This window comes from Diabrotica virgifera, chromosome 8, assembly GCF_917563875.1.
Source record: "Diabrotica virgifera virgifera chromosome 8, PGI_DIABVI_V3a".
NCBI classification, from domain to species: domain Eukaryota; kingdom Metazoa; phylum Arthropoda; class Insecta; order Coleoptera; family Chrysomelidae; genus Diabrotica; species Diabrotica virgifera.
In genome coordinates this window covers 115899043-115926886 of record NC_065450.1, presented here as the reverse complement: position 1 = coordinate 115926886, position 27844 = coordinate 115899043, and the positions used below count along the sequence as shown (strand labels likewise).

Here is a 27844-nt window from a genome sequence, read left to right as displayed (position 1 = left end):
GACTACCGACCAAATAGGCTCATTTATCTCTGTCGCAACCGTCACCCATTTTAAGATCGTAAGGCGCAATCTAGAGTATTATATATCTATGGTCTAGTTAGACTCAAAAATAGGAGTGAGGTTACAATAATTACCATCAAGCTGAAAATTGGCAGGATTGTTCAAAATACCATCATAAATGAAATCTAAAAAGTCCTCATAAATCCGACCAGAGCTAAAAAATTTAAGCGGGGTCAAAGGTCACCAAATATGGTTTTTAGCGATTTTCAGCGAAACGGTAAGTTTTATCATAAAATTAGTTCTAACAAAAAATGTAGATTAGATAATTATCTATAAAAAATATCTCAATACTTTTTTTCGTAAGAGCCCACCGTTTTTGAAATACAACGATTCAAAGAGTTGAAAAAGTTCAATCGTCATATTTAACCTTTAACTACACGCGCTGGCGTATTTTGTACGCCAGATATGAGAATTCTACTGCAAATATATTTAAAAATTTAATTTTTGACCTTGTTTATCTATCTAACCTTAACCCATCACTGGAATATGCTTTACAATTGGTTTTAGTTCCGTTATAATCGGCGTTCTGGGAAGATCGTAATTTACAGTTTATTATTTGTTGTTTCCGGTGGTGGACAATATACGCCACGGTTATAGTAATTAAAGTAGTAATATAAGTACATCTTTGAATTGCTTTTCAGTCATTATGGCACAAAATATATTTTTCTTTATAAACAATACCTTAATTATTTATATGGGAAATAAGCCACAATTAAAATGAAAAAAATAATTTTATTAACGTTTCGACGCCCAAATCGGGTGCCGTTGTCAAAATACAAAACACTACTAATGGAAACAGAAATGTTGTTGCTTAGTAAAAAAAATTCTTCTAATAATTTATTTAATTTGACTCATTTATATCGGCAATTCAGATACATATGATACATTTTAAAGTAGAAGACTTTAAAATGATATTGCCAATATTTATGAGTTGCGTTCCTGGGACGACTTTACTGAAAGATAGTTCATTCGATTACATGAAATCAACCCCAACTCAAGAATATCCGTCACAAAAAAAAAATTATTAGTCGAAACGTTAATAAAATTATTTTTTTCATTTTAATTGTGGCTTATTTCCCATATAAATAATTAATCATAAGAATGCCACAAGGAAATAGCTTCAGAACAACATTAAACAATACCTTTTCTCATTTAAAAAATCACATTAAAAAAAAATTTTTATTAGTAATTTTATTTATCATGGAATCAGATTCCAGTTATAAATTCCAATTGGCTTACTGAGAAGGAACCCAAGTATTCGCTGATACCGAATAAGGTTTATAACAAACAACTAAGTGTATTTTTTCAAAAAAAAAACTAAACAATCCGCTGTTTTTAAGTGTATTTTCTTGTGGCGTATAAAGTACGCCACGCGTGTAGTTATGTTATAACTTGATGCGCGGGTAGTTAAAGGTTATGTATTAGTACACCACGTATATACATCCCTGAAGCTGTAATACAAGTAAACATAATATTCTATCGGTCAACTTAACTTATATTACACATAATAATACACACACTTATATACACACAAGATATTATAAGATCATGTTTCTACTATAAAGCTTGCGGTCTACCGAGGGACGCAATGTATAAACTGTATATTACAGTGCCAACAAAAAAATCTTTATAAAGTGAATACCTATAACGCGAAAATAATAAGAAATATTATTTCAATTTTACGGCTTATGCCCAACAAACATAGTAAATTGATATGACAAAGTATTAGCTTATAATAATTCTTCTTACTGACGCGTCTTATTCAATTTGTAAAGATGGGTTTTGTCGGAATAAACACGTTATATAGGTACGTCGGCTAATCTAATCACCCTACCTATTCTTTTCTCAGAAGAGTTTGAACATAATAATAAAAGCCAAATTTCTAGGCAAAATGTTTATTGCTAAGTACTAATAAATATACAATAAATTTTATGCAAATTTAGTTTGTTTACTATTATGCAAATTACACCGTTATCTTCCTGGAAATCCTTCAGGTAGATGACAGCCTCGATGTATTAATTAGTCTTAAGTAGTACTCCGGAGTGAATATACGTGTTAAACCTAATTTTACTTAAATGTGCTGAAGTTCTTAAAAACTAATTCAACTCCACAAGAAGTTATTTCCAACGGAATAAGCTTTCTTCTCTCTATGTATGGAGCGCCTAAAAAACTACGTGCTTAGATAAGTTTCGATATGCATGTTTCTTTAAAAATACTCGAAATAAAAACAAGTGCAATTATCTTGTCTTCCTCCAACCTCAGCGGCTGCTCATCAACATCTTTTTCGAGTATATTACCAAGTTCAAGTGTGGCTTGGTTATCAGCTAGATCCAAACAACTGGGGATGGAAATTAGTCGACAGCTCATTAGAACCAATTCAAACTTTACTCCCACCTGTGTCGGAAAAACTCCTGAACACAATTTTTTGCAACTGTAAAAAGGGATGTAGCGCTAAATGTGGTTGCAAAAAAGTTGGACTGTTTTGTTCGGTAGCATGCACTAATTGTCAAAACCGGTCGTGCTCCAATGTTGAATCACCAACAATTCAGGATTCATTTGATTCTATTGGATTCTATCGAGGAGCCATGCGATGTGTCATTATTTGAGCAATTTACTTGCACCCAGGATGAACAAAAAGAAGAAGAACAAGAAGAATAAGAACAATAAGAAGAAGAATAAGAAGAAGAACAAGAATTAGAAGAAGAACTAGAAGGTGAAGAAGAAGAAGAAGAGGAACAAGGAGAAGAAGAAGCAGAAGAAGCAGAAATATTAGAAAATTATGAACCAATTAGATGAATTTCCCTTTTTTTTATACCGCTTTTTATAACTTTTATCATTTGTAACCCTGGAGAATATCAATTATTCAATACCTTCAAATTAAACAGAATCATAACAGATCCGTGGAATAGGCCTACTGGGGAAACCACGTTAAAAAACGCGCTAAGTGCACTACCTCAAAGGTGGTACGGAAACGTGTGCGCATATTATGACGATTACAACTTTTTGAATCGTATCTCAAAAACGGTGGCTCTTATGAAAAAAAGTAATAAGACATTTTTTATAGAATAAAAACTTACCGTTTCGCTGAAAATCGCTAAATACCATATTTGGTGACCTTTGACCCCGCGTAAATTTTTTAGCTCGGGTCGGATTTATGAGGACTTTTTAGATTTCAATTATGATGGTATTTTGAACAATCCTGCCAATTTTCAGCTTGATGGTAATTTTTGTACCCTCGGATGTGTAAGTTGACCGGAGTAAAGCAAGTTCGAAAATATTGTCGCCTATGAGTATATACCTACCTGAAAAAATTGGCATTTGTACTGTAGTCAGGATTTCTGTACCTAAATATAGATTTATTACGAATTTCATTTTCATGGGAAACAACTGATCACACTTTTTTATTTATGACAACAGTAGATTACTTCTTATACTTACGTTATTAAAATTTGTGGTGGCTCTAATTTCGATTTTCGCATAATTTTAGCACGGTTTTTACTGGACTTTCTTGGAAATTCCCTCTTTATTTTCGTTTGATAAACTCTTCCCATTTTTTAAACTATTGATGATATTTCTAGAATACAAAATCCTCCTAAAACTTTATATATCTACTCGCATTAGGATTCTTAATATTTTTACATAAAATATACTGAAGTACCTATAAAACTTTCAAATAGTCCGACAACTTAGTTCTATTAGACAAAAATATAATAAATTAATTATAAACAAACACTACTTCCCTATGGATCAACACTAACGAATTCCAGTATCTTGAAAATAATACACTACTGCACTGCACTGAACAGATATCGATACAGATAACAGAACGGATAAGAGAATCGTGCTATACCCTTAGAAAATAGACGCAGGTTTGTCAAAATGACAGTGACTATTTCTCTATGTTGCCTAATCAGTTATTAGTTATAATATTTTCGATTTCTTGTTACAGATAATCAATTTTAGTAATTCCAATGTGACACAAAATCAAGGCATGGCATAAAAAAGTTTATTTGAAGAAATTTTTTTTTGTGCTTCTTAAGGTCGGTACAGGATCGTTTTTGTAATATTTAATTTAATTATACAGTAATTTCCACATGCTAAATTATTTCTGAAATTGGGCTCTGCACCGCCATTCTTTACTATATTACAAATATCTCAACAAAATATTCAAAATTAAAGCTGCAATCTTGGAACGCGTTTTTTATTTTGATGACGCGCTGATGTAGCCTCTTAACAAATACTTATTAAATTTATTACTAATTATAAATATATTATTGTTTTAGAGTTGTTTCAACCGCTCTTGTCGATTATCGACACAATTGTTATTACCAACAACCACAACCTTTTGCTAGAAGACTTTCAAGAGCTGAAAAACAAGAAGAATGGAAGCACATGGGATTGTAAGAATTTTAAATGTGACATTTAACAATAACTTTCTCTAGTTTAAGTATTGCACGAAAAACCCATAACTGCTTATTAAATGCCAATTTAGAATGTCTATAAATAGTCTGATGGTTGCGATGCGATGAAACGTAGATGTATAAGGAGATTATAAATATATCATCAAAGATTAATGCAAAGATTCCGGATACAATAATGCTAGTCGGCTAAAGGAAAAATATTTTAGACCAGGGCATTTAGTTAGAATGAAAAACACCGGCATAAATCGATTTTTAAATACAGCACCTAGAGACTTGCAACTTTTTGCATTGTGTTCAGAATAACGTCAGGAAAAAAGTCTACAATAAAAAAATGGGTGCAAATGATAATTGCATTTACAGTTTTCGGGGTTGCTGAACATGAATACGCAATCAGAATCGACCCCAGAAGCACCTGGTGCTCTGGATTACTGCTAAGGCACGTCATCTGGAGTTTAGAGGGTTTCTGACACTGAATTGATGCAAACAAATTGCTCGGGGGTTTTTGGAATCGCTGAACACGAATACGCCATCAGAACCGACCCCCCGGAACACCTGGTGCTCCGGGTGATGTAAACAGATAACTGTGAGGTTTTTGCTATTTTTTTTACCATCGAGTACTTTGTTTGCAACAATTTAGTGTCGGAAAGCCTCAGAATTCCAGAATATGGCGTGCATTTCAATCATCCTGGGCACTAAGTAGGTACTCCGAGGGTCGGTTCTGATGTCATATTCGTGTTCAACAACAACAGGAACCCCCGAGTAATCTGTTTGCATCAATTTAGTGCCGAAAACCCTCGAAATTCCAGAAGATGACGTGCCTCAGCAGTGATCCTGGGCCCCAGGTGCTCCGGTGGTCAGTTCTGGTGGCGTATTCATGTTTATCCACCCCAAAAACCCCCGAGTAACAAAATCTGCTCCTAATATTATTGATTTTGACGTGTTTATGCACTTTTTGGTGCATTTTATTCACAAGGGAATTTTTTTAGAAATATAAGTTGGTAACACTTTTTTAACTGGCGGCCATTTTAACAGCTGTCAAGTTATTCCGTTATGGCTTGCAAATTGTAGAAGCCTCGGAGGTGTAGGTGTAACCAGAGAAGGTTCCCTTTTTTTCAATCTGGTGGGATGTAGAGTAACATTATGTTGTTTTATGTGCCATTAGATTGAAAACTTAGTCTGATTTATATTTAGTTTGGTTTGATATTTCAATATGAATAGACTGACGCCTGAACAACGCTTCCAAATTGTGTAAATTTATTCTGAAAATCATGGTTCTGTTCGAAATACGTACACATACGTGTATTATCGGTCATATTACCGGTATGCGCGCTAATGGTGAATATTAAATTCTTAGACGAAGCAAGTTTTCAATCCTAATAGCAAATAATTAATATTGAAAAATATCAAAAATTACTAAAAGATTTTTAAATTGAAAACTTACTGGTACATCCCCATGTAAACGCCTCCAAGACTTCTACAATTTGCAAGTCATATGGATGCTGCAGTAAAGACGATAGGGAAGGAATTCTAAACTTTGCAATTCAAATCCCCCGTCTGCAGCTGGCTAGGAACTGAAAGATGCACCATAGTTACTCTACTGAGTAATAAGAAAATAAAATAAAAATGTGTGTGTACCATTTTTATTTATTCGGCTGCAATACGAAGGAAAAACAATCTTACTTTTTAATTAGAATAAGGAGTGCAGCCAGTCCCTTTAACTGCAGTTTTCTGCTCTTATTGGAGCGTCATCAGAAGGAACGTAGGCACTGTTCTCCTTATTCTAATTAAAAAGTAAGATTGTTTTTCCTTCGTATTGCAGCCGAATAAATAAAAATGGTACACACACATTTTTATTAAATTCTTAATTGTATGTCAAAAAATGTGCAATAACTATCCCTTAAAACCTACCAAATTTCATTTGCATATCTCAACTGATTTTAGAGCAGTAAATGAATCGTCAGTTTGTAAGAAAAAATTCAACATCCCGTATCTCGGAAACGAAACATTTGCAAACATACGTTTATAACGCAAACTGTCATTATTTTTTCACGCAGAATTACCCCTTAAAGTTTGTCGCACTTATTTACAAACACCGTGTATTGATGAAGAACATGTCACATGTCTAGTTGTTAAAGTACCTAACTTTTTTATTATCCAACATAAACGAATGAATAAAAAACAGAATATTAAGAAAACCTGAAGCTGTATTTGGGTTTAATTTGGGTTGTCCGATTTAAGTGATTTTTTTTAATATGTTCTTTAACTATATCGCTGTAATAATATTGTTGCTAGACAGGTAAATTTACATTGTATACCGGGTGTACCAATCAAACTGTGTTTTTTTCTAAAAGTTCGGAACACCCTGTGGAATATTCTAGCATTTATAAAATTCTGAAATTAAAACCCAACTGTAGCCTCAGGTTTTCTAACATTCTGCTTTTTGATTCATTCGTTTATGTTGGATGATAAAAAGGTTAGGTACTTTAACAACTAGCCATGTTCTTCATCAATACAGGGTGTTTCTAAATAAATGCGACAAACTTTAAGGGGTAATTCTACATGAAAAACTGCTTTGTAAACATATGTCCGCAAATGCTTCGTTTCCGAGATACGCGTTGTTGAATTTTTTCTTACAAACTGACGACTTATTTGTGGCTCTAAAACCGGTTGAGATAAGCAAATGAAATTTAGTAGGTTTTAAGAAGTAGTTATTGCGCATTTTTAGACGTATAATTAAAAATTTTATATCCACCATTGGCGTGCATACATGACCGGGTAGTATGACCCGTATGCACGCCAGTGGTGAGTATACAATTTTTAATTGTACGTCAAAAAATGCGCAATAACTTTCTCTTAAAACCTACCAAATTTCATTTGCTTACCTCAACCGGTTTTAGAGCAATAAATAAATCATCAATTTGTAAGCAATAATTCAACATCCCGTATCTCAGGTCTGGATCCCACGTATGAAAAAAAGGTTGAAGCTTAAGTAAGGGTGTCTAGTCGGACAAACTTTGATATATGGGAACACTGGAACAGGGGAAGTTATAGTTGTGGAACAAGTTAAAAATTTGGAACGGTGAGACCACGAAAACGGCACATGTATTTTGTCCGACAGAACAGACTTAAACTCTTCGAACAGAGAATAAACTCTCATGCAAAAATCAGACTGCTATTTATCACCAAATGGGCGTTTTAATGAGTGGAACATGTAGAATATGTCAAATGACAGGAATTATGACAGGTGATAAATAGCAGTCTGATTTTTGCATGAGAGTTTAATCTCTATTCGGAGAGTTTAAGTCTCTTCTGTCGGACAAAATAAATGTGCCGTTTTCGTGGTGTGACCGTTCCAAATTTTTAACCAGTTCCACAATTAAAACTGCCCCTGTTCCAGTGTTTCCATATATTAAAGTTGATCCGACTAGACACCCTTAAGCTATTAACAACTTTTCAGCTTGATATTAATCAACTTTTTTTCATACGCGGGATCCAGAACTATCTCGGAAACGAAGCATTTGGGTACTTACGTTTATAAAGCAAACGGTCATTATTTTTTCACGCAGAATTACCCCTTAAAGTTTGTCGCACTTATTTACAAACACCGTGTATTTTGATGAAGAACATGTCACATGTCTAGTTGTTAAAGTACCTAACTTTTTTATTATCCAACATAAACGAATGAATAAAAAACAGAATATTAAGAAAACCTGAAGCTGTATTTGGGTTTTAATTTCAGTATTTTATAAATGCTAAAATATTGCACAGGGTGATGCGAACTTTGAGAAAAACACAGTTTGATTCGTAAACCAGGTATATAATAAAAATTTACCTGTTTAGCAACAATATTATTACAGCGATATTGTTAAAGAATCAGACTATAACACATTAAAAAATCACTTAAATCGGCCAACAGGTTTAGGAAATACGAGACATCAAAAATGACCAAATTTTAAGTGGGCCGATTTCTTTGCACGTAAGTTTGGTTTTTAATAAACGGTTTATTGGATGAAATATTAATTTATGTAATTCTTAACATTTTAGAGAAGCTTTAGCAACAACTTTATCAGCTTTATATGGAAAGTTGTTAGTAATTATGGGTACTGCATTCCCAATGGCGGAAGTCATTTCTACATACATTCCTCCATCCTTCTACGAAGCTTATTATTTATATCTTTATATAGGAAGCATGTTTTTTCTTCTATATATGTATATAATTCTCGCTAATGATAAAAGAAGGATTAAAAATCAACGAAAATTAGAGGCAGGTAAGTAAAATATGTGTAACAAACTTAAAATGCTATTAGTACATTGAATTACGGTTTTTGTTCCAAATTTAAAAGAACCAGTTGGATTGACATGAAAATTGGCATACACATAGTGTATAATCCTAGGGCTCAGTGGAGGCTGTTCTTCAGATAAGGGAAACACCAATAGCGATAAAAGAATTTATTTATAAAACCGACACTAGGGTAATTACCCCGGGAGAACTTTGAGTACTGACTTGTTACTTGTACACGTTTAGTTGAAGACTCTTTCTCTAGCTGAGATATCGTAGTTTTATAAAAGCTTAAATTGGGTCATCGTTGACACGATGCCCGCGTGATGGCGTGATTTGTATATCTAATTAAGGTAAATAGTTCTACTTTCGTCAGCACTTTCGTATCATTTCCAAATTATATTGTTGATAATTGACCAATTTGTATCTAAACTAATAATCCACATGTATGAATATAACAACAAATAAATTCGTGCGATCTACTGGGTGATATAATTATACTGTTCAATATCGGATATGAATTCTGAATATTTGTTATTGGACACATAGCTAACATGTCAAAAAAAAAGTGATATTGTGATGATGTGTGCTTTTGCCCTGGGGGTGAGTTTCACCCCTTCTCGGAGGTGACAACATATACGTTCAAAATAAGTCCGGAGGTGGATATACTGACTAATTTTGAGCAACTTTTGTTCTATAGCTGTTTTTCACTAAGTTAATACATTTCGAGCTATTTGCGAGTGAATATGTTTATTTATCAATAAAAAACACGTTTTTAGACGCTCTTTGACAAATAACTCAAAAAGTAAGTATTTTATCGAAAAAAATAAACTTAACAAAAATATAACCTGTAAAAAAGTGAAAAAAATGATATACAGTGCCGGCAAAAAAAATCTTTACATTGCCAAATAAATCACCAAATTTGAAGACAATTTGCATGCGTTCTGTCTGCGCATGGAGGGGCGGGGAGCGGAGAGGGGATAGCGTACTTGCGACGGCAATTGTCTGTAGTTTACGGACCGCTTAGCTTATTTAGGGTATTCTGCGCGTTTGCACTGTAAACAGTTGGCTTTGTGCTGGTAGTCAGTTTTAAATTTCGTCTCATTTACCGCGTAAAGTTGTAACGTATCAGTTGATAAGTAGCCTCCCTTAATGCACCAATATCACGTGCTACGGTAATTACGAAGTCCCCTTTCTCCAGTAATGTTAAAACACGAACTTCTCCTCCTTTTTGAGTTTCTTTCGAACCATATTTGTCAGTTCAATTTAGAATTTGACGATCTCAAACTTTACGCGGTAAATGAGACGAAGTTTAACACTGACTACCCGCACAAAGCCAACTGTTTACAGTGCAAATGCGCAGAATACCCTAAATAAGCTAAGCGGTCCGTAAACTACAAACAATTGCCGTCGCAAGTACGCTATCCATCCCTATATCATGCCCCACCAAGCGCAGAGAGAACGCATGCAAATTGTCTTCAACTTTGGTGATTTATTTGGCAAAGATTTTTTTGGCCGGCACTGTATGTATGAGGTCTCTAGACCTAGTAGAAGCAGAGTTATAGCTAATGAAAAATATATTCCTATTCCCCAAATTCCAAATAGAATATTTTACCGTGAAATAACCAAAAAATGTAGCACTTTTTGGGGAGAACTCATTACAAGTTTTTTAAAGTGTTTTAAAAAAGCTTTATTTCTGTTTCTATAGAAATAGTTTCTAACATTAAATGTAAGCAAGTTACGCTAAAAATTAAGTTGACCCCTTGTGTTTTAGCTAAAAAATTCGGGAAAATCACCTCCTAATTAGCAACTTAAATGAAATTAATCGTTAACGCTTCACAAGTTGCTTTACTTATGTTGTGTTTATATGATCTGTAAGTTCCATCGGTTCAAAGTGCTTATTTTTGAAAAAACATTGGTTTTAAAGAAAACTTTAAAAATTTGTAATTGTGAAAAAAAATTTTTTTTTCAAAATAGCTTAAAAATTATTAGAGATACCGAAAATCTCAAATAATAAAAAAAGTCGGCTTTGATTTTATGAATATTTTGTATTTTTTTGTTTTTCTGTAAAACAAAAATTGGTTAAGAGGTTAAGGTTCATATGAGATGCTAATTAGGGGGTGATTTTCCCGATTTTTTTACCAAAAAAAAGGAACCAGCTTTATTTTGAGCGTAACTCGTTTACTTTATTACTTTTGATGCAAATATTTTTTTTTAACAAAAATAACGCTTTTTTTAAACACTTAGAAAAAGTTGAAATGGGTTTTCCCCAAAAAGTTCTTCATTTTTTTGGTTATTTCACGTTAACATGGTCGATTTGGAATTGGACGAATATGAACATATTTCTCTTAGCAATAATGCTGCTTCGTCTAGGTCTAGAGACGTACACTATTCTTTTCACTATTTGCAGGCTATATTTTTGCTAATAATGTTTTTTTCGGCACTATATTTACTTATTAACTTATTTAAAAAAAACCGTCTAAAAGGTGGTTATTTTGTTGAAAAATGAACATATTCAGTCGCAAATGACTCGAAAAGTATTGACTTGGTGAAAAAACGCTATAGAATAAAAGTTTCTTAAAATTAGTCAGTTTATATAATTCCGGACTTATTTTGGACGTATATTTTTTCACCCCCGATAAGGGATGAAACTCACCCCCAGAGCGAAAGCACACATCGGCACAATATAACTTTTTTCTTTAACTTGTTAGCTATGTGTATGCCAAATTTCATGTCAATTCAAGCTTTTTTTTTAATTTACACGTTTTGCAATATTTTATCGTTAGCGAAAAAACTATATTGGTATATTTATTATTAACTTACACTTCTTGTTCTTATTACGGTGCCTATCCGGATGTTGGCGATCAGTATGGCTATCCTAACTTTGCTTGCTGCTTTTCGGAATAGTCCGGTTGTCGATGTATTAAACCACTGTCTCAGGATTTGGAGCCAAGATTTTCTTCTTCTCTTTGTCCCCTCTTTCCAAATATCTTATCGTGAAGAATCAGTTGCAACAAGCCATATCTCTGTTCATTTCTCATACCCATTTCCAAGATATTCTAGTTTGCTCTCTTTGATGGTGTTAATAATCTCACATTATTTGCACATTCGACTTAGGACCTCAACATTAGTCATACGATCCATTCACGAAATTCTTAAAATGCGCCTGTAACACCACATCTCGAATGCCTCGAGTTCTCTTAAAGAAGCTTCAATCTACTCCGTATAATAACGTAGAAAATATATCGCATCTGATGATAGAGATTTTGGTAACAAGTGGTAAATCGTGACTTCTAAAGAGAGACTGAAAAGTTCCATTTCCGCGACGGAGGTCGGCAATCTTCATAGCTATTCGGATTTTAGAAATCCGTATCATTCTCTCAGGTTGCACAGCCACGGTATTCTACGGCTCCGTATGCTTATTTTTCCTTGAATATCTCCCTGCATAATCAATAATTGGAGCAAGTTTTTTTTGTTTTTTTTTTGGCCTTAACGTAAAACCCACACAGTCAGATAAAAATTTTGTAAAAGAGAGTACAAGGATTTAACACAAGGATTACACTCTTCTCGCCCAGGGGCCGATCAGGGCATTTTATAAACGATCAAAGGTAGGCCTCGTAGATAAGGTATACATTAAGGAAAGACATAAGGTAGCAGCAAAAGGTATTGCTAAATTTGTATTTTTGTTGTTCTGACGAAATATAACAAACAATCGTAAATTTATTTTATGTTTAAAGCAAGAAGATGCATTATGTTATATGGGCTTTCAATGTTCAATTATAGAAGTTTTCTGAACAGCTCATTGGATTGAGCCCTATATTTTAGACAATCAAAAAATATGTCGAACAGGTAATGGATTGTAGATACTTAGGTGTGGAAATATCTAGCCACAGGCATCTGTGGCAAGAATCAAAACAGCAGGCAACGAAAGCAGCGAGAATATCTGGTTTCCTGAGGGATATAATCTGGCGGAATAAATATATGAGCACCGAAAGCAAAGTCCGCATTTATAAGACATGTGTTAGACCCGTACTGACATACGCAGCTGAGACAAGGGCCGAGACAACAAAGACCAAACAAATAATGAGAACACAGAGATGAAAACCCTAAGATCCATAAGAGGTATCACACTCAGAGATAGAATACGAAACGAAGACGCATTGAGAGAGCTAGGCGTTCAAGACGTATTGAGATGGACAAGAGCGCGACGACGCATGTGGAGAGACCACGTAGATCGGATGGACCCTGAACGTATGCCGCATTGGGCGAAAACACAGAAGCCCAACACCAAGCGACCCATAGGAAGACCCAAAAAACGATGGTACGAGAGTTGGAGTTCCGGATCGCAGCAAAGACTGTAACAGAAGAAACAGGACATAGTCCTATTACAAGAAGAAGAAGAAGAAGAAGAAAAAATATGTGGTCCAGGTCACCGATTTTATTACAAACTTCACAAAGATCACTCTCAAGTATTTTGATTTTATTTAAGTGTGCTGGATAACATGCGTAACCAAACTTCATTCTACTAATAGTGGTTATACTTTTGCGATTGTAATCGTACTCATTCAGGGCCCCCGTAACCAGGCGTGCAACGCGTCACGCGGGCGTAACCCCAAAGGGGCGCCAAACCGAAGGTTTGGTAAATAAGAAATATTTATTTTAAATGAGATAATCATTTTTTATATACAATTTTAATTATTTCATGAACAGCTAGAGAAATCTCAAAAATCAAATATTGTGTTATTACTGAAAAAATAATTGTTCATGTCCTGAAAGGTTGAACTTACTCTGCCTAAAATATATTACATTTTGTTGTTCCTTCCTAATTTTTTTCTTTGAAGTACATAGATTGAATTACGCTTGGCATACCATCCAATCGATTTTATGTTGTAAACTAAAGCGACACTCAAAATAGTCAAAAAACACAACTTGCTGGTTCAAGCAGTTTTACTCCTATCAAGTGAATTGTTTACTCGAATGATAATTACCCTTCATATCAGTACACAAATACTCTATGAATTATGATTATGTATTTGACTTGGGTACCTTTTCCCTTCTCATCTATGCGACTATGGCACAAACATTATTTACTGTTACTGGTGAACGGGTGGTTTCCTGCAGTGAAAGGTTTAAAATTTTATTTTATATTGGTTCGTGTAATTACGACTATTATTGCAGTATCCGTTAGGTTTATTCTGCCCTGATTTTAAACTTTTGTTTTCGTGTAAAAAATATTGGACACTCTTTTTTATTTGTTGTTATTTTAAGTGGTGTGGAAAATAAATTAATTGGGAAAATGGTAAGTATCATAATCATAACATAGAATAATAATAATTAATTTTAAATATAATCGGGTTTCCTCTAATAAAATCCACAATTTACAACTTAAAAAAAAAAGAAAACTAAGACATTGTGTCTGCGTAACTGGGAACCATATGAGAAACTTTTTATTATTAATTTTAGGGAAAAAAATTATTCTTCATAAAATGCTTTGCATAGTCTAAAAACTAAAATGCAACCAAATATAAAATTTTATCAATCTTATATGAGTATCAAAAATATGAATTTCGATTAAGAGTACCTTATATTTCACAATATCGAAAATTATTGTTATGAAAAGTTGTTTGGAATTAATTAAAAACTATGTTTTAATATGCAATTACCTACATCCTTTTAATTGATTTTTTTTTCTCAAGTTACAGATACCCAACGCCCTTTTCATTTATTACGAATAATGCGATAACTATTTTATTATTAATGATTAATTAATTAATAATAATAAAAGACATCACATTATTTCTGATAAATGAAAAGGGTGTTGTTGAAAAGGACAATTATTGTACGATAAAAATTTCTTTTTCTACTATCACCTGATAAAGAAGACCTTTTCTTGTAAATGGCAACGAAAAGTTGACGTTTACTGAGTACAGTCACTTTATCGCTTTAGCGCGTTAAAGTTTGATAAACGCACGTCGTTCGTAGCAACCATACAAAATCATACACTATAAACAACTTGAACACTCAAATTCATAAAGTTAATGATTTAAAATAGCTATTTGTATAACAAGGGAGGAAAGTGCTACTTTTCCTCCCGAGAATGAAGTTTACTGCCCCACGCGTAGCGGAGGGCAGTAATCATTCGAGGGAGGAAAAGGCACTTCACTCCCATGCAGGGCCGGATTAAGGCACGGGCCAACTGGGCCGCGGCCCAGGGCGGCAAAATTTTGGGGCGGCGGATTTGAGAAAAAAAAAGTGTAATTATTTTTGATTGATTATAAAGCTTTATTATCGATTATCAAGACCAGTGAACCTGAGCATTAAATATTAAAAAACTATTTTATTGTTTATTATTTATTTATAACGCGACACTCTGCGCGGTGTAATGTGTCGCAGTACACTACGCTACGCCACTCTATCCAAGTGAGTCGAAGGGGCGAGGCGGCAGTCTGTATCGTACGCTACGCACGGGAAATTTAGTTGTGGGATCGTAGTAGTTGCTAGCATTGGCTGATGGCAGGCGTCTTGTCGCCTTGCCGCTTCCCTCCCCCCACCAACTCCATCACCGCCACGCGCCATTGTCATTCGGTTGTCTGGTCTCAACTCCACGTACTGCAGTCTGTCTAACTGTTTAGGTTTAACGTTTTTGTAATTTGTTTTGAGCGGAGTAACATTTTGAAATTGTAACTTGTGAGGTAAGAAATATTTATTTGTTTATAGTAATGGTAATGTAAGTTAATATAGACCGCGCTGTAGCGGTCGCAATTTTTGACCGATTTTCTTCAAATTCGGCACACGCACACACTTTCCTTTTTGCAATATCTCGGCTAAGTTATTTAGCCAAAAGAATCCCATAACATTTACCCCCTTTTTGGGGGGGTTTTACCCCAAAATTTTGGTTTTTGGGGCCCGTATGGGAAAAATTCTTCTTTATGTTTTAAATTCGTGTAGAGCATATTTTTCTGAAAATGTTAAGGCAAATTTCGATTTTCTAGCTAATTCCGTTCTCTATAAGGAAAAATGTAATTCGGCATGTTGCCATACGTATAGGTTTCACAATGAGTTGAATAAGTAATGGAAGGAAATTCGCTTCCCTCATTTTTTCGCTTCATTTTTCCTGTCGTATCGTACTACAGTTTTGAATTATACAGATATTCTTTTTTTTACAGTCAGACCTTTACTTCCGATGTCATTGATGCTATAACAAGCAGCTGTACCAATGGATGGACGCAAACGGCTCAGTGGGTGGCAATACAAAAAAGTAGCCGAAGAGAAGAAAAAAAAATTGACAGAAGTTGTAAATAAAACTGCGAAGCTTGATACATTTTTTACAAGAAGTAACCTACCAGTGCCACCAGAACCAGTGCTTTTAGAAAGTGTCAAAGAATTTTGTGAAGTAGAACTAGAAGTATGTTCCATATTAACGCCTTCAGCTTCAACAGCTTCAGCATCAGTGCCTTCAGCTTTAACATCAACCCCTCCAGCTTCAGCATCAGCCCCTTCAGCTTCAACATCAACCCCTTTAGCTTCAGCATCAGCCCCTCCGGTTTCAACATCAACCCCTTCAGCTTCAGCATCAACCCCTTCAGCTTCACCCTCAACCCCTTCAGCATCAGCACCTTCAGCTTCGTCATGTGTTGATACTGACAAGATCAAACCAGCTATATCCGAATTAACTTTTGTTGTTGACGAGATTGAAGATCAATTAACAGTCTCTGAACCTGACTCTTCTGTCCATTTGAAACCAAATTATGATCCTGCTTTATGGATAGTGAATGAAGAGACGCGGGAATATTTTGTTAAAAATGGATGGAATCAAAATAAAGATTGCGATTTTAAAAAATCTGAAAGGCAATATCCAGACAGGAAAAGAGTGTTGGCTAAATGGCTATTCGACAGAAAACTTGCAAATGGCGAAATTGTAAATAGAGATTTCTTGATTTACTCACCAAGTTTAGGCTCTTTGTTCTGTGGTCCATGCAAATTGTTTAGTTCGACCTCTACTCAGTTTACTGAAAATGGGTTCAGTGATTGGAAACATGCATCAGCGAGAATAAAAGAGCATGAAAACTCGCACGTTCACTACAATAGTGTAATAGTATACAAACAAAGAGCAGAAGCAGCCGGGAGGATCGATAAGCTTCTACAAAACCAAGTGGAAGAAGAAATAAGGTATTGGAAGGCAGTTCTCCAGAGAGTGGTGGCCGTAATAAAAAAACTTGCCTCGCGTGGTCTTGCCTTTAGGGGGACTGACGAAAAATTTGGTTCTTTTTCAAATGGCAACTATATGATGTGCTTGGAGCTGATTGCCGAATTTGATCCATTTTTGAAAGCACACATTGAAAAATATGGGAAAGCGGGTAAAGGCAAACAGTCATACCTATCATCAACCATTTGTGAAGAACTCATCGAAATAATGGCAAAAACCGTTATTGATACAATTTTGAATGATGCTAAGAAAAGCAAGTACTATTCTATAATAGTAGATTCCACCCCTGATGTAACACACATTGATCAATTGTCTTTCATATTAAGGTATGTGAATGAATTGGGAATCCCTGAAGAACATTTTGTTGAATTTATGAAAAATCAAGGTCATACAGGTGAAGAACTAGTGAACTCAGTGCTTTCTTTCCTACAGTCGAAAGGATTGGACATACAAAACTGTAGGGGACAGTCCTATGACAACGCGTCAAATATGTCAGGAATGTACTCGGGGTTGCAGGCAAGACTTAAAGAAAAGAATCCCTTGATATTTTATGTGCCTTGTTCAGCGCATTCACTAAATTTAGTGGGATCAAGCGCAGCAGAATGCTGTTCTCTTGCAAAACATTTCTTTGATCTCTTGCAAGGATTGTACAATTTTTTCTCGTCTTCTACGCACAGGTGGAATCTTCTTCTGTCAAATTTCACGGCCACAGGAAAGGACAAGAACACGTCGTTGAAGTCTCTCAGTGTTACAAGATGGTCTGCAAGGGAAGAAGCTTGCAAAAGCCTTAATAAAGACTACAAACCCATGGTCAAGACGCTGATAGACATGACTTCAAGCAATCATGAAAACAAACAGACACAATCCAAAGCCAAAGGGTTGTTGCGAAAACTAATGTCTCTAGAAACATGTTTCATGGCAGCCCTTTGGGGAGATGTACTTCAAAAATTTAATTCAGTCAGTGAAAAGATCCAGGCTGAAAATATGACCGTGGACAGCGTTGTAATCCTGTACAACTCACTCACAGAGTATGTGATGAACATGAAAGACATGTTTACCCACTATAAGAAAGAGGGCGAAAAAAAACTGCAAATTGCGCAAGGTGAAATGAGACAGAACGATGAGCCAGAACTTCCACAAGAGACGCAGCCGCAGGTGCAGCAAGATTTTGATCGCCCAAAAAGAAAGGCGAAAAGAAAGAGGTTCTTTGATGAATCTTCAGAAGAAGATGAAGAAAGAACTTATGATGAGGATGATGACATTAGGGGAAATTGTCTTCAACAAAGTTATGACATCATCGTGGAAACACTTCAGTTTCAGTTAGACAAAAGGATCTCTGTGTACACAGACTTCGTTGCAAAGTTTTCATTTCTAACAAAATTAAAGACTCTAACTACCGAAGAAATTACTGCTAACGCGACGTCTTTGCAGAAAATCTATATTGAAGACATTGAAGAGTCAGAGTTTATATGCGAGTGCATCCATCTGAAAGGACTTCTGATCCGAGGAAACTACAAAGAAGCCGAAAAAGACTTTTCACTATCAAACTTGTACAGATTTTTGATAGAAAAAAATCTACAGGACTTGTTTCCCAACGTGGCTATTGGTTTGAAAATGTTTTTGACAACTCCTGCTACAAACTGTTCTGCTGAGAGATCGTTTTCGACCTTGAAAAGAGTAAAAAACTATCTGCGTTCAACAGTGACTCAAGAACGACTCGTCAGCCTGGCTGTTTTAGCCATAGAACATGAACTGACAACAAAACTCGATTTCAGTGCAGTTGTTGATGATTTTTCCAATGCACGTGCAAGAAAGAAGAAGTTTTAAGTTATATTTACTTTAACAAAGCTAATTTAGTGAGTAAGTTATTTGTTTGGATATGTGATTTGTATGCTCTGAACAGTTATATTTCGATGTTGTATATATTTGTTATTATCCTATATTCAATACAGAAATTATCATTTATTTTGCAGTCTTACTCTGTACACCTTTTACTAATTTTAGCCCCTTCCTAACTGTCCTGTTTTTGCCCATAAATCGACAGCAATGACCGATTATGGCTCAAAGCCTGCGGGCACATTCACAGGTGAGCCGTCGCCGAGTAACGAAGCCGAATTTTCACTTCACTCCAAATCAATCATTCTCAGCCAAAATAGTCATAAAACTATAAAAGAATTGTTGAGTTTGGGAATTACGAGCTGCATGATGTTTCACAAAATAATATCAACAACGATTTTATTTACTATTATTGTAATCTTAAGTAATGGAATATCACGGTTGTAGAAAATGGTTTCGTAATTAACGGAGTTTTGTCAAATAGTTTATTTTAATTAATAAAACGCAATTTTAGGACATAGTTTCTTGTTTTCATCATGAGAGGTACTAAAACCATTACAATATCAAGAGACAGTTGAGCGCTGGAAAATGTCCCAAAATGCGTTATTTTGCCTCTAAATTTCAATTTTTTTCGGGGGGGGGGCCCCGGACCCCCCCCCCCCGGTGTTGCACCCCCGCTAGGGCGGCAGGCAGACCTCTGGCCCATGGGCGGCAAAAGTGTTAATCCGGCCCTGCTCCCATGTTATACATATGATTTTTCCACCTTCCTCAAATATCAAGTAATTTTTTCATTTTTACTTAATTTTTTTATGTAACTAACCAACAAAATTTATCAGAACTAAAACTAACAATTAGGTACAATACAACTGTCAACTGTCAAATATAAGTCAAAATATTAATGTAAACATTGTTAAATCAAAATAACAATTTACTGTTTTTTACTATTCTGCAAAATAAAGGGTGTTTTATAAATAAACGTTAAAATGTATACATACTTACGTAATAGAAAATAGATATTGTACAGGGCGTCAATAAGTTATATTTCATGAATGAAATACCATGACGTCACTTTTACTTTTCCTCCCTAGGGCGGAAAAATATTTTCCTCCCTAGGGAGGAAAAGTACAACTTTGCTCCATACAATCAGGTCCGGAAAAGTATACTTTCGGTAGAGGTAGGTGGAAAAAATAGTTTCATTTTATTAAGTGACTGTAGAAAAAATGTATGTATTACAAGCATAAAGTGACATTATTGCTTTCGAGTAATTACCGCTCTCCGCTTCACGTCGCGCGCTAACTATTACTCTCAAGCAAAAATATATCATTTTTCGCTCTTAACACATAAATTATTATAAAAAGCTTTGTATGGTCCAAAATCTAAGATGCAACCATCAAATCCTATCAAATTTTATCAATTTTATATGAGATATGTGTAAAAAATATGAGTTTCGATAAAGAGTAAAGCGCCTTTCTAGATCACAATATTTCAATTAGAAGGATGTAATTGCATATAGAAACATTGTTTTTAATGCTGAACAACTTTTCATAATAACTTTTCAACATTGTGTAATACCTAATTAAAAATAATTTACTCTTTAGCGAAATTAATATTTTTTGTTTTGACATACATCGTATAAGATTCATAAAATTTGATATTTGATGGTTGTATTTTGAGTTCTAGACAATGCAGAACTTTTTATGAAGAATAATTTTTTCTCGTAAAATTAATAATAAAACAGTTTCCCATATGGTTCCTAGTGGTTCCTAATTATGCAGCAGACACCCTGTATAAAATTTGTTTGAAAACTTTGAAATGGCAAAATATTATTGTTTATTTACTTAAATGTATATTTTTATTTTAATATACAGGGTGCTTTATTAATGTTGCAATAAAATTTAAGGGGAATGGCGAAAAATGTCGCCTGTCAAAATTTTCAATGTGTTTTAAATGTATTATTTTTTTTTCAAATCCTGAGAAAAGTAATAAGTAGTTTTAAAAAATTTAAACGCAGAATGAAAGATAACGTTATTGCCGATGGCCGACAGTCCCTTAGAATAAATAAAAAGTTTCTTTTGAATTAAATATTTGCAATTAAAAATCACACTAAATTTCCTGTGTTATTTTCACCCCTGTAACTTATTAAAATAAACATTATATAAGTTTTCAGGGACTTTGGGCCTCAAAAAATATGTATTAGTTTTATATAGTAGATTTAAAGGGCGCTAAAATATGTCCCGCACGCGGGCGCAAGTCGGCCTTGCCCTGCTCATTGTACCAAGGTTTTCTCCTCAGTTTGATTTCTAGTCTGGTGTAACGTGTTGGATTTGTAAAGGTGTATTCTTGCCACAGGTTGGACCATTTTCTCATCATTTTATGTTTTGATATGTTTATTTGTTCATCTGTAGTTAATTCGCAATTTACCTGTTCCCCCATTTCTATGCTTTCTTTGGCAATTTTATCTGCAATTTCATTGTTTGTTATTCCTACGTGTGCTTTAACCCAGAAGAATTTTATAAATTTATTTTGATCTTGTAATTTTTTAATAATTATTTGGATGTTAAAGATAATATCATTTGTTGTGTTTGAGTTGGATTTTAAAATTTTAAGAACTGAAAGTGAATCGGGGAAGATAATGGCATTCTGTTCCTCCTCCTGTTGTACATATTCTAGTGCTTTTAGAATTGCTATTGCCTCAGCTGTGAAGATAGATGTGTTTTTATGTAGCTTATAGTTTTTTTGTATACGTTTAGGTATTACGAAGGCACAACCTGTGCCGTCAGTGTTTTTTGATCCATCAGTATATATTGTGACATAGTTTGGATGTTGGTCTAAAATTTGATTAATAACTATGTTATTCTTCTTCTTTAAGTACCGTGCCCAAATTTTTAGGCGTGGGTAGCTTCCATAACAATTTGCCGATATCGTTCTCGATCTTGTGCGGCATGTAACAATTGATCTGCTGATAAGCCAGTCCATTGACGAAGGTTTCGGAGCCATGAATATTTCTTTCGACCAATTCCTCTTTTTCCGTCGATCTTTCCATTGAGTATTAACTGCAGCATCCTGTATCTGCTACCTCTCATTATATGCCCCAGATATTCAAGTTAGAACTATGTTATTAAATGATGCTAATTCAGAGTAATGGGGTATATTCACATCATATACAACAAAGTGAACAAAGTAATCGATCTCTACCTTTGTTTGTGGTTGTAGGGTCACCTTTCTTAATGCTTCACAAATAGAAGGAGAGTTCTTATGTATCCAAAAAGGCTTAGTTAAGTCGTATTAGTTTAACTTGTATATGCTACTAATGAATGGTGAATTTTTCTTTAGTGATTTAATAATCATTTTTTCAGCTAAAAATGATCTCAGTTCTAATGGAGACTCGATTGCTTCAGCTCTTAACGGTTCCACTGATGTAGATTTCATTGCTCCCAGACATATTCTAAGTGCTTTGTTTTGTATAATGTGATTTATAATGTCAGCTAATTCTAAGTGCAGTTGACATTGTCATACGCACCTTTAACATCTAGAAACATCGTGTTTTAAAGACATACAAACATCGTTTGTATGTCTGTAACTAAGTGTGTCACCGCATCAATGGTGCCAAACCCTTTTTAAAACCGTATTGTGTGGTTTGCAAAGAGCCAGTTGTCCATTCCAGTCCTTTTTTAATTATTCTTTCTAAAATCTTGAGTATACATGGAATAAGTGCAATAGGTCTATATAAGTCTCATATATGTGGGGGTTTTTGATTGGTTCGTGTATTGGTATTACAATAGTCTGTTTCCATTCTTCTATACATTCCCCATTAATCGAGATGTCATTTAGAATTTTGATTAGAAACATCTTGGCATTCTTTGGTAGTTGGAATATCATAGGATATCTAATATCATCATAACCAGCTGATGTATTCTTTCTATTTTTTATGTTATTTATTTAATTCTGTCAGACTGATAGGTTCACTGAAAATTTTATGATTGGTATTATTTTGTCCTTGTTTTGTGAAAATGTGTGATGCATCATTCAAGGAATTAGCTGGCGAAATTTTATCTAGAAATTGTTCTTGCCATTCATAATTCCCCGATGTACTAACTTCCCCAGATCTTCTATTCATTTTGCTGGCCTGTGTCCATATATTTGCCAATGATGTATTTTTATTTAAGTTTTCATACCAGTGCTGCCAATATAATTTGACTTTATATTTTAAAAACTATGTATTTTGTTTTTGAATTTTTGTTTTTACATTTCATATAGTTTTCCACGGTGCTTTGTTGCTTATATGTTTTGAGCATTTGTTTCCTTTTTTTAATAGCATCTTCACAGCTTTGAACCCACCATGGTGGAAGAGAGTTTTTTTGCTCATTTTAAAAGGTTGGTAGGTGGGTATGAAGGCATTGGCTGTCTTATTTATCCCTTCAACTAATAAGTTATACTTATGTTCTACGTTGTTGTTATTTTTAATGTGTTGTGAGAATTATGTATCCGCAATTTCTTGATACAGGTAAGCTCAAATCTGCTTTATTTAGGTTCCATTTTGTTTTAGGATGTATTACCATGTCTTTACTTTCCATTCCTTTATTAATTTCTATAATAATTGTAAATGGTCTGAGCCCAGTACATCAGGTAAAGTTTCCCATGCACAATTAATTGATATATCAGGAGTTGCAAAAGTTAAATCCATGACTGAATTATTCCCATTATTTGTGAACCTTGTGGGGGCTCAGGTATTTAAAAGTACTAACTCTATGTTGCCTGAAGCAGTTATTATTTGCGTGCCTTTGCTGTTATTTTTGTAAGATCCCCATGTTTGATTATGCCCATTGAAATCTCCTCCAAAAATGCTATTAGACTTGGTACAATTAAGAATTGCCTCCCAGTCTGCAACTGTTGTTCGTATATCTGGTGGGTAATATATCGAGAAGCATGTTAGCGTTATTTCATTGTTGTTAAATGTCTGTATTCGACACATCAAAATATTGTTATTAAAATTTTTTGTAATTGAAATTTCTTCAAAACAAAATACATTTATGAAAAGAATTGCCACCCCAGCATAACAATCATTTCGGTCTTTACGAATAATTTTATAGCCTTTGAAATGGTATTGTTTATTTTGCTTAAACCATGTCTCTGAAATTAAGGCAATATCAATTATATTTTCATTTAAACATTTAACTAAACACTAAACTATATTTATTAGCTATAGCCGATTGCGCATTCCAATGTAAAATCTTTATTTTATTTTATATTTTATTAGCCATTAAATTTAAATTTAATAATTTTATCATATATGTATGCTCTATCTAATTTTTCTAAATCGTTAACAGAATCAAACTCTTCGAGTACACTTTAAAAAAAAATGAAAAAAATATTAATAAATTCATTTGTGTTAGGATCAGGATCGTAACTGTGTAAAATATTTGGTGACAGAGGGTTTTTTGGACCAAACAGAAAAGGAAAAAAATTCTTCTGAAAATGTTGACTTGGAATTACTTTTTGTGTTTGTTGTTGTATACTGGATGTGAATGGTTTAGAAATATTATGTCTGGTATTGTTTTGCCTTGGATGAGGTGGAAAACTCTCATTATTTATCGTACCTAATGCCTCAAACCTATTCCTTGTAGTAACAGCAGATGTATAAGATCTTTTTAGACTGTCCTTGTCTTCCAAAAAAGTTAAATTGTTTTCTGCCATGTGTCTTTTAATTTCGTTTTGTTCTTTAAATTTTGGACACTGTTTGGATATGGAATTGTGCTCAAAGTTTTTACAGAGTACACAATAACTGTCTTGCGGGTCTCTACAGTTATGATAATCGTTTTTCTCTTGTGAGCAGTTAATACATCTAGTTTTTGTACTGTTGCAATTACGAATTTAAAGCATTGGATAACTCCTTAAAAAGTAAGTACCTTACGTAAGTAAGTATGCTTACCTTCAAAAGTAAGTAATACCATTTGTCTAGGTACAGTGCCGGCAAAAAATCTTTACATTGCCAAATAAATTACCAAATATGAAGACAATTTGCATGCGTTCTGTATGCGCTTGGAGGGGAGGGTAGGGGAGGGGGATAGCGTACTTGCGACGGCAATTATCTGTAGTTTACGGACCCCTTGGCTAATTTGGGGTATTCTGCGCGTTTGCACTGTAAACAGCTGGCTTTGTGCGGGTCGTCAGTGTTAAACTTCTTCTCATTTATCGTGTAAAGTTCGTGCTTTAACATTACTGGAGAAAGGAGACTCTGTAATTACCGTAGCACGTGATATTGGTGCTTCAAGAGGGGCTATTTATCAACTGAAACCTTGCAGCCGAACGTTTCAGTTGTTAAATAGCCCCCCTTGAAGCACAAATATCAGGTGCTACAGTAATTACAGTCTCCTTTCCAGTAATGTTAAAGCACAAATCTTCTCGTCTTTTGTGAGTTTCTTTCGGCCCATATTTGTCAGTTCAATTTAGAATTTGACGATCTCAAACTTTACGCGGTAAATGAGAAGAAGTTTAACACTGACTACCCGCACAAAGCCAACTGTTTATAGTGCAAACGCGCAGAATACCCTAAATAAGCCAAGCGGTCCGTAAACTACAGATAATCAGCCCTATTCTGTGGACCGATTCTATAAGATCAACGCGAAACAATTACGTTCGTTATCCGACGGTTTGCTATTATGTAAGCTCATTTGGGAAGAATCGGAGAAGCAGATCACGAAGCCGATTACAAAGCGAAAGCGATAACTTTTGACTTGCGTTTCGTTTCGCTTTCGATAGTGATTGGTCGATCATTTTCACGTGGTAAACAAGCGCAGGCGCTAAGCAGGTTGTTCGTTGTTGTGTTGATTTCACAAGAATTCTGTGTGTTCTTTGTTTTGTTGATAATGAATTATGAATTAGTGATGCTCTTACACCACCTTCCCAATCTTCCGTAAGTTCCTGTAGCTCATCAAAAAGGAATCAAACTAGTTCTTTGCTTAAGCGAAAAATATCAATAAACCTTATATCTGTTAAACCAAATGGGTCACTTCTATCTCGAAGGAACCTGCTTTCCTCTGGCGTTAACCGCAGATGGTTTCTTCGCTCGAGTTCTCCTTCTCCATATAGAACAAATTGCACCGGCAACATTTTTATTAAAATATAATAAAAATTTAATCAAACTTGTGATTATAAGGTTATATAGGTACGTCATGTAACTCTCTAGTTACTCTTCTTCTTTCTTTACTTCTTCTTTTTTTACTTCCTGCACATATATTTGCAATGTTGCCGTAATTATTTATTCGTAGATCGTTTAAACTCGTATATTATCGTATGCCGCTATGATAACGAAGCGAAAGCGAAAACTAACCTTATAGAATATGAACATAAATCAACTTCGCTATCGTTTAGCTTAGCTTTCGCGGTAATAACGAAAATTATAGAATTCGCCTACTGTAACTTTTAACAAATCGAATAGAAATGACCAAGTCGAATCGTAATTACCCAAAATCGGAATGTTTGATATCTATCGCGTCATTTTTGTGTTTGGATCGGTATTCTGTAACTCATATCGTAATCGGAATCTCTGACTTCTATTTCACGCGGTTCTGAGGAGGTGGCAGCCGCGCAGTAACCAGCGAAATTGTGTTCTGTGACCTATTTTGTTACTTGAGATATGACACCGTTACCATTTCCTCAATGTTTTCATACTTTCTTCATACTATCCTCAAAGTTTTGAGAAGTAAATAAAATATTCGTGTAAATACTGGATGCAAAAAGCTTAAAAGAGGATAAATGGTTTTAAATTAAAGTTAATTAAAATTGATATAAAAAAAGAAGATAAACTGATAAATAAAAAAGATAAGTGAAGATAAGAAGTATAAATGCTTTTAAATCAAAGATATTTAAATTGATGTTATTAATTCATTATTATTAATAAATTATTTAAAATTGATATTACTAATAATATGCAATCTTTAAGATTCGATTTCAGTTGAAATAACTGCTAAACAACTTTTCCCAAAAATGGCATCTTTTCTATAATTTGTTCAGGCTATGAGCGTTGACTGATAAATATATAAGTATACTGGTAAATATAATATTTATTTATCAAGCTATTCTTGTGCATTATACCATTGATTGCAATTGTACAAGAAATATACGAACAAAATATGGCAACAATGTGAATGGGAAACATTCAGACGCCAAGTAGCAAATAAATAAGGTTAGGTCCAATTATTCATACTCGTACAACATGTCTAAATGAAATATATATAGTTCTCTAAACAAATAACACCACAGACTAAAAATTAAGCAGCTAAAAAAAGGTACAAATACTATAAATAATTATAAATAAGTAGTATGTAATTAATTATTTTTATATATAAAATATAAACGTCAAAACAAAACAAAATGCGCTTGCGTCAACCACAATTCCGATAATCGAAATCTCATCTCGACAGGGTAAATGCTGTCGAAGTGATTTTTCTATTCACATTACGATTGTAGAGATTCCGAAGTAGTTATGGAATACGGATTTGGACTATTTCTATTCGACTTGGTCACTTCTATTCGATTTTACTGACTTCTATCATCGAAATGAGTTACAGAATAGGTATGAATTGCCGTCGCAAGTACGCTATCCCCCTCCCCTCCAAGCGCAGACAGAACGCATGCAAATTGTCTTCAAATTTGGTGATTTATTTGGCAATGTAAAGATTTTTTTGCCGGCACTGTACATATGCTTTTTCTCCATTTATATCAATTTTCCTTTTAAGTCGAGTGACTTGTGTTACTGATATATTGGATATATTATATTTTCGAAAATATATGTATCACTAAAAGCAGTATCAACATTTCTTATGATGGCTTTCCTTTGAAACAGGTTATTTGGAATGTATGCTTTTAGTTGTTCCTCTTTTAAATCCTCATTCTTAACTAGATAATTTGCATCTTTGGAGCTTTTAAGTTGTACTCTTACCCTATTTTTTCCTACTCTGTCAATACTAAGAATATTTTTAATTGCTAATTTTTATGTAAGAGGTGACCTAACTTCATAGGGTGAATTTTTCCAATCTGCTC

At 34.3% G+C, this 27844-nt stretch overlaps 1 protein-coding gene across 1 annotated transcript in view; it reads left to right on the top strand.

Annotated features, from left to right (window-relative positions):
- LOC126890482 (proton channel OtopLc-like) overlaps nt 1-27844 on the top strand; it is a 122491-nt gene that overhangs the window by 64099 nt on the left and 30548 nt on the right. Inside the window, exons 2-3 of the mRNA XM_050659464.1 lie at nt 4344-4460; nt 8526-8749. Of these exons, the coding sequence (XP_050515421.1) occupies nt 4344-4460; nt 8526-8749 (341 nt within the window). The remainder of the gene's footprint in view (nt 1-4343; nt 4461-8525; nt 8750-27844) is intronic.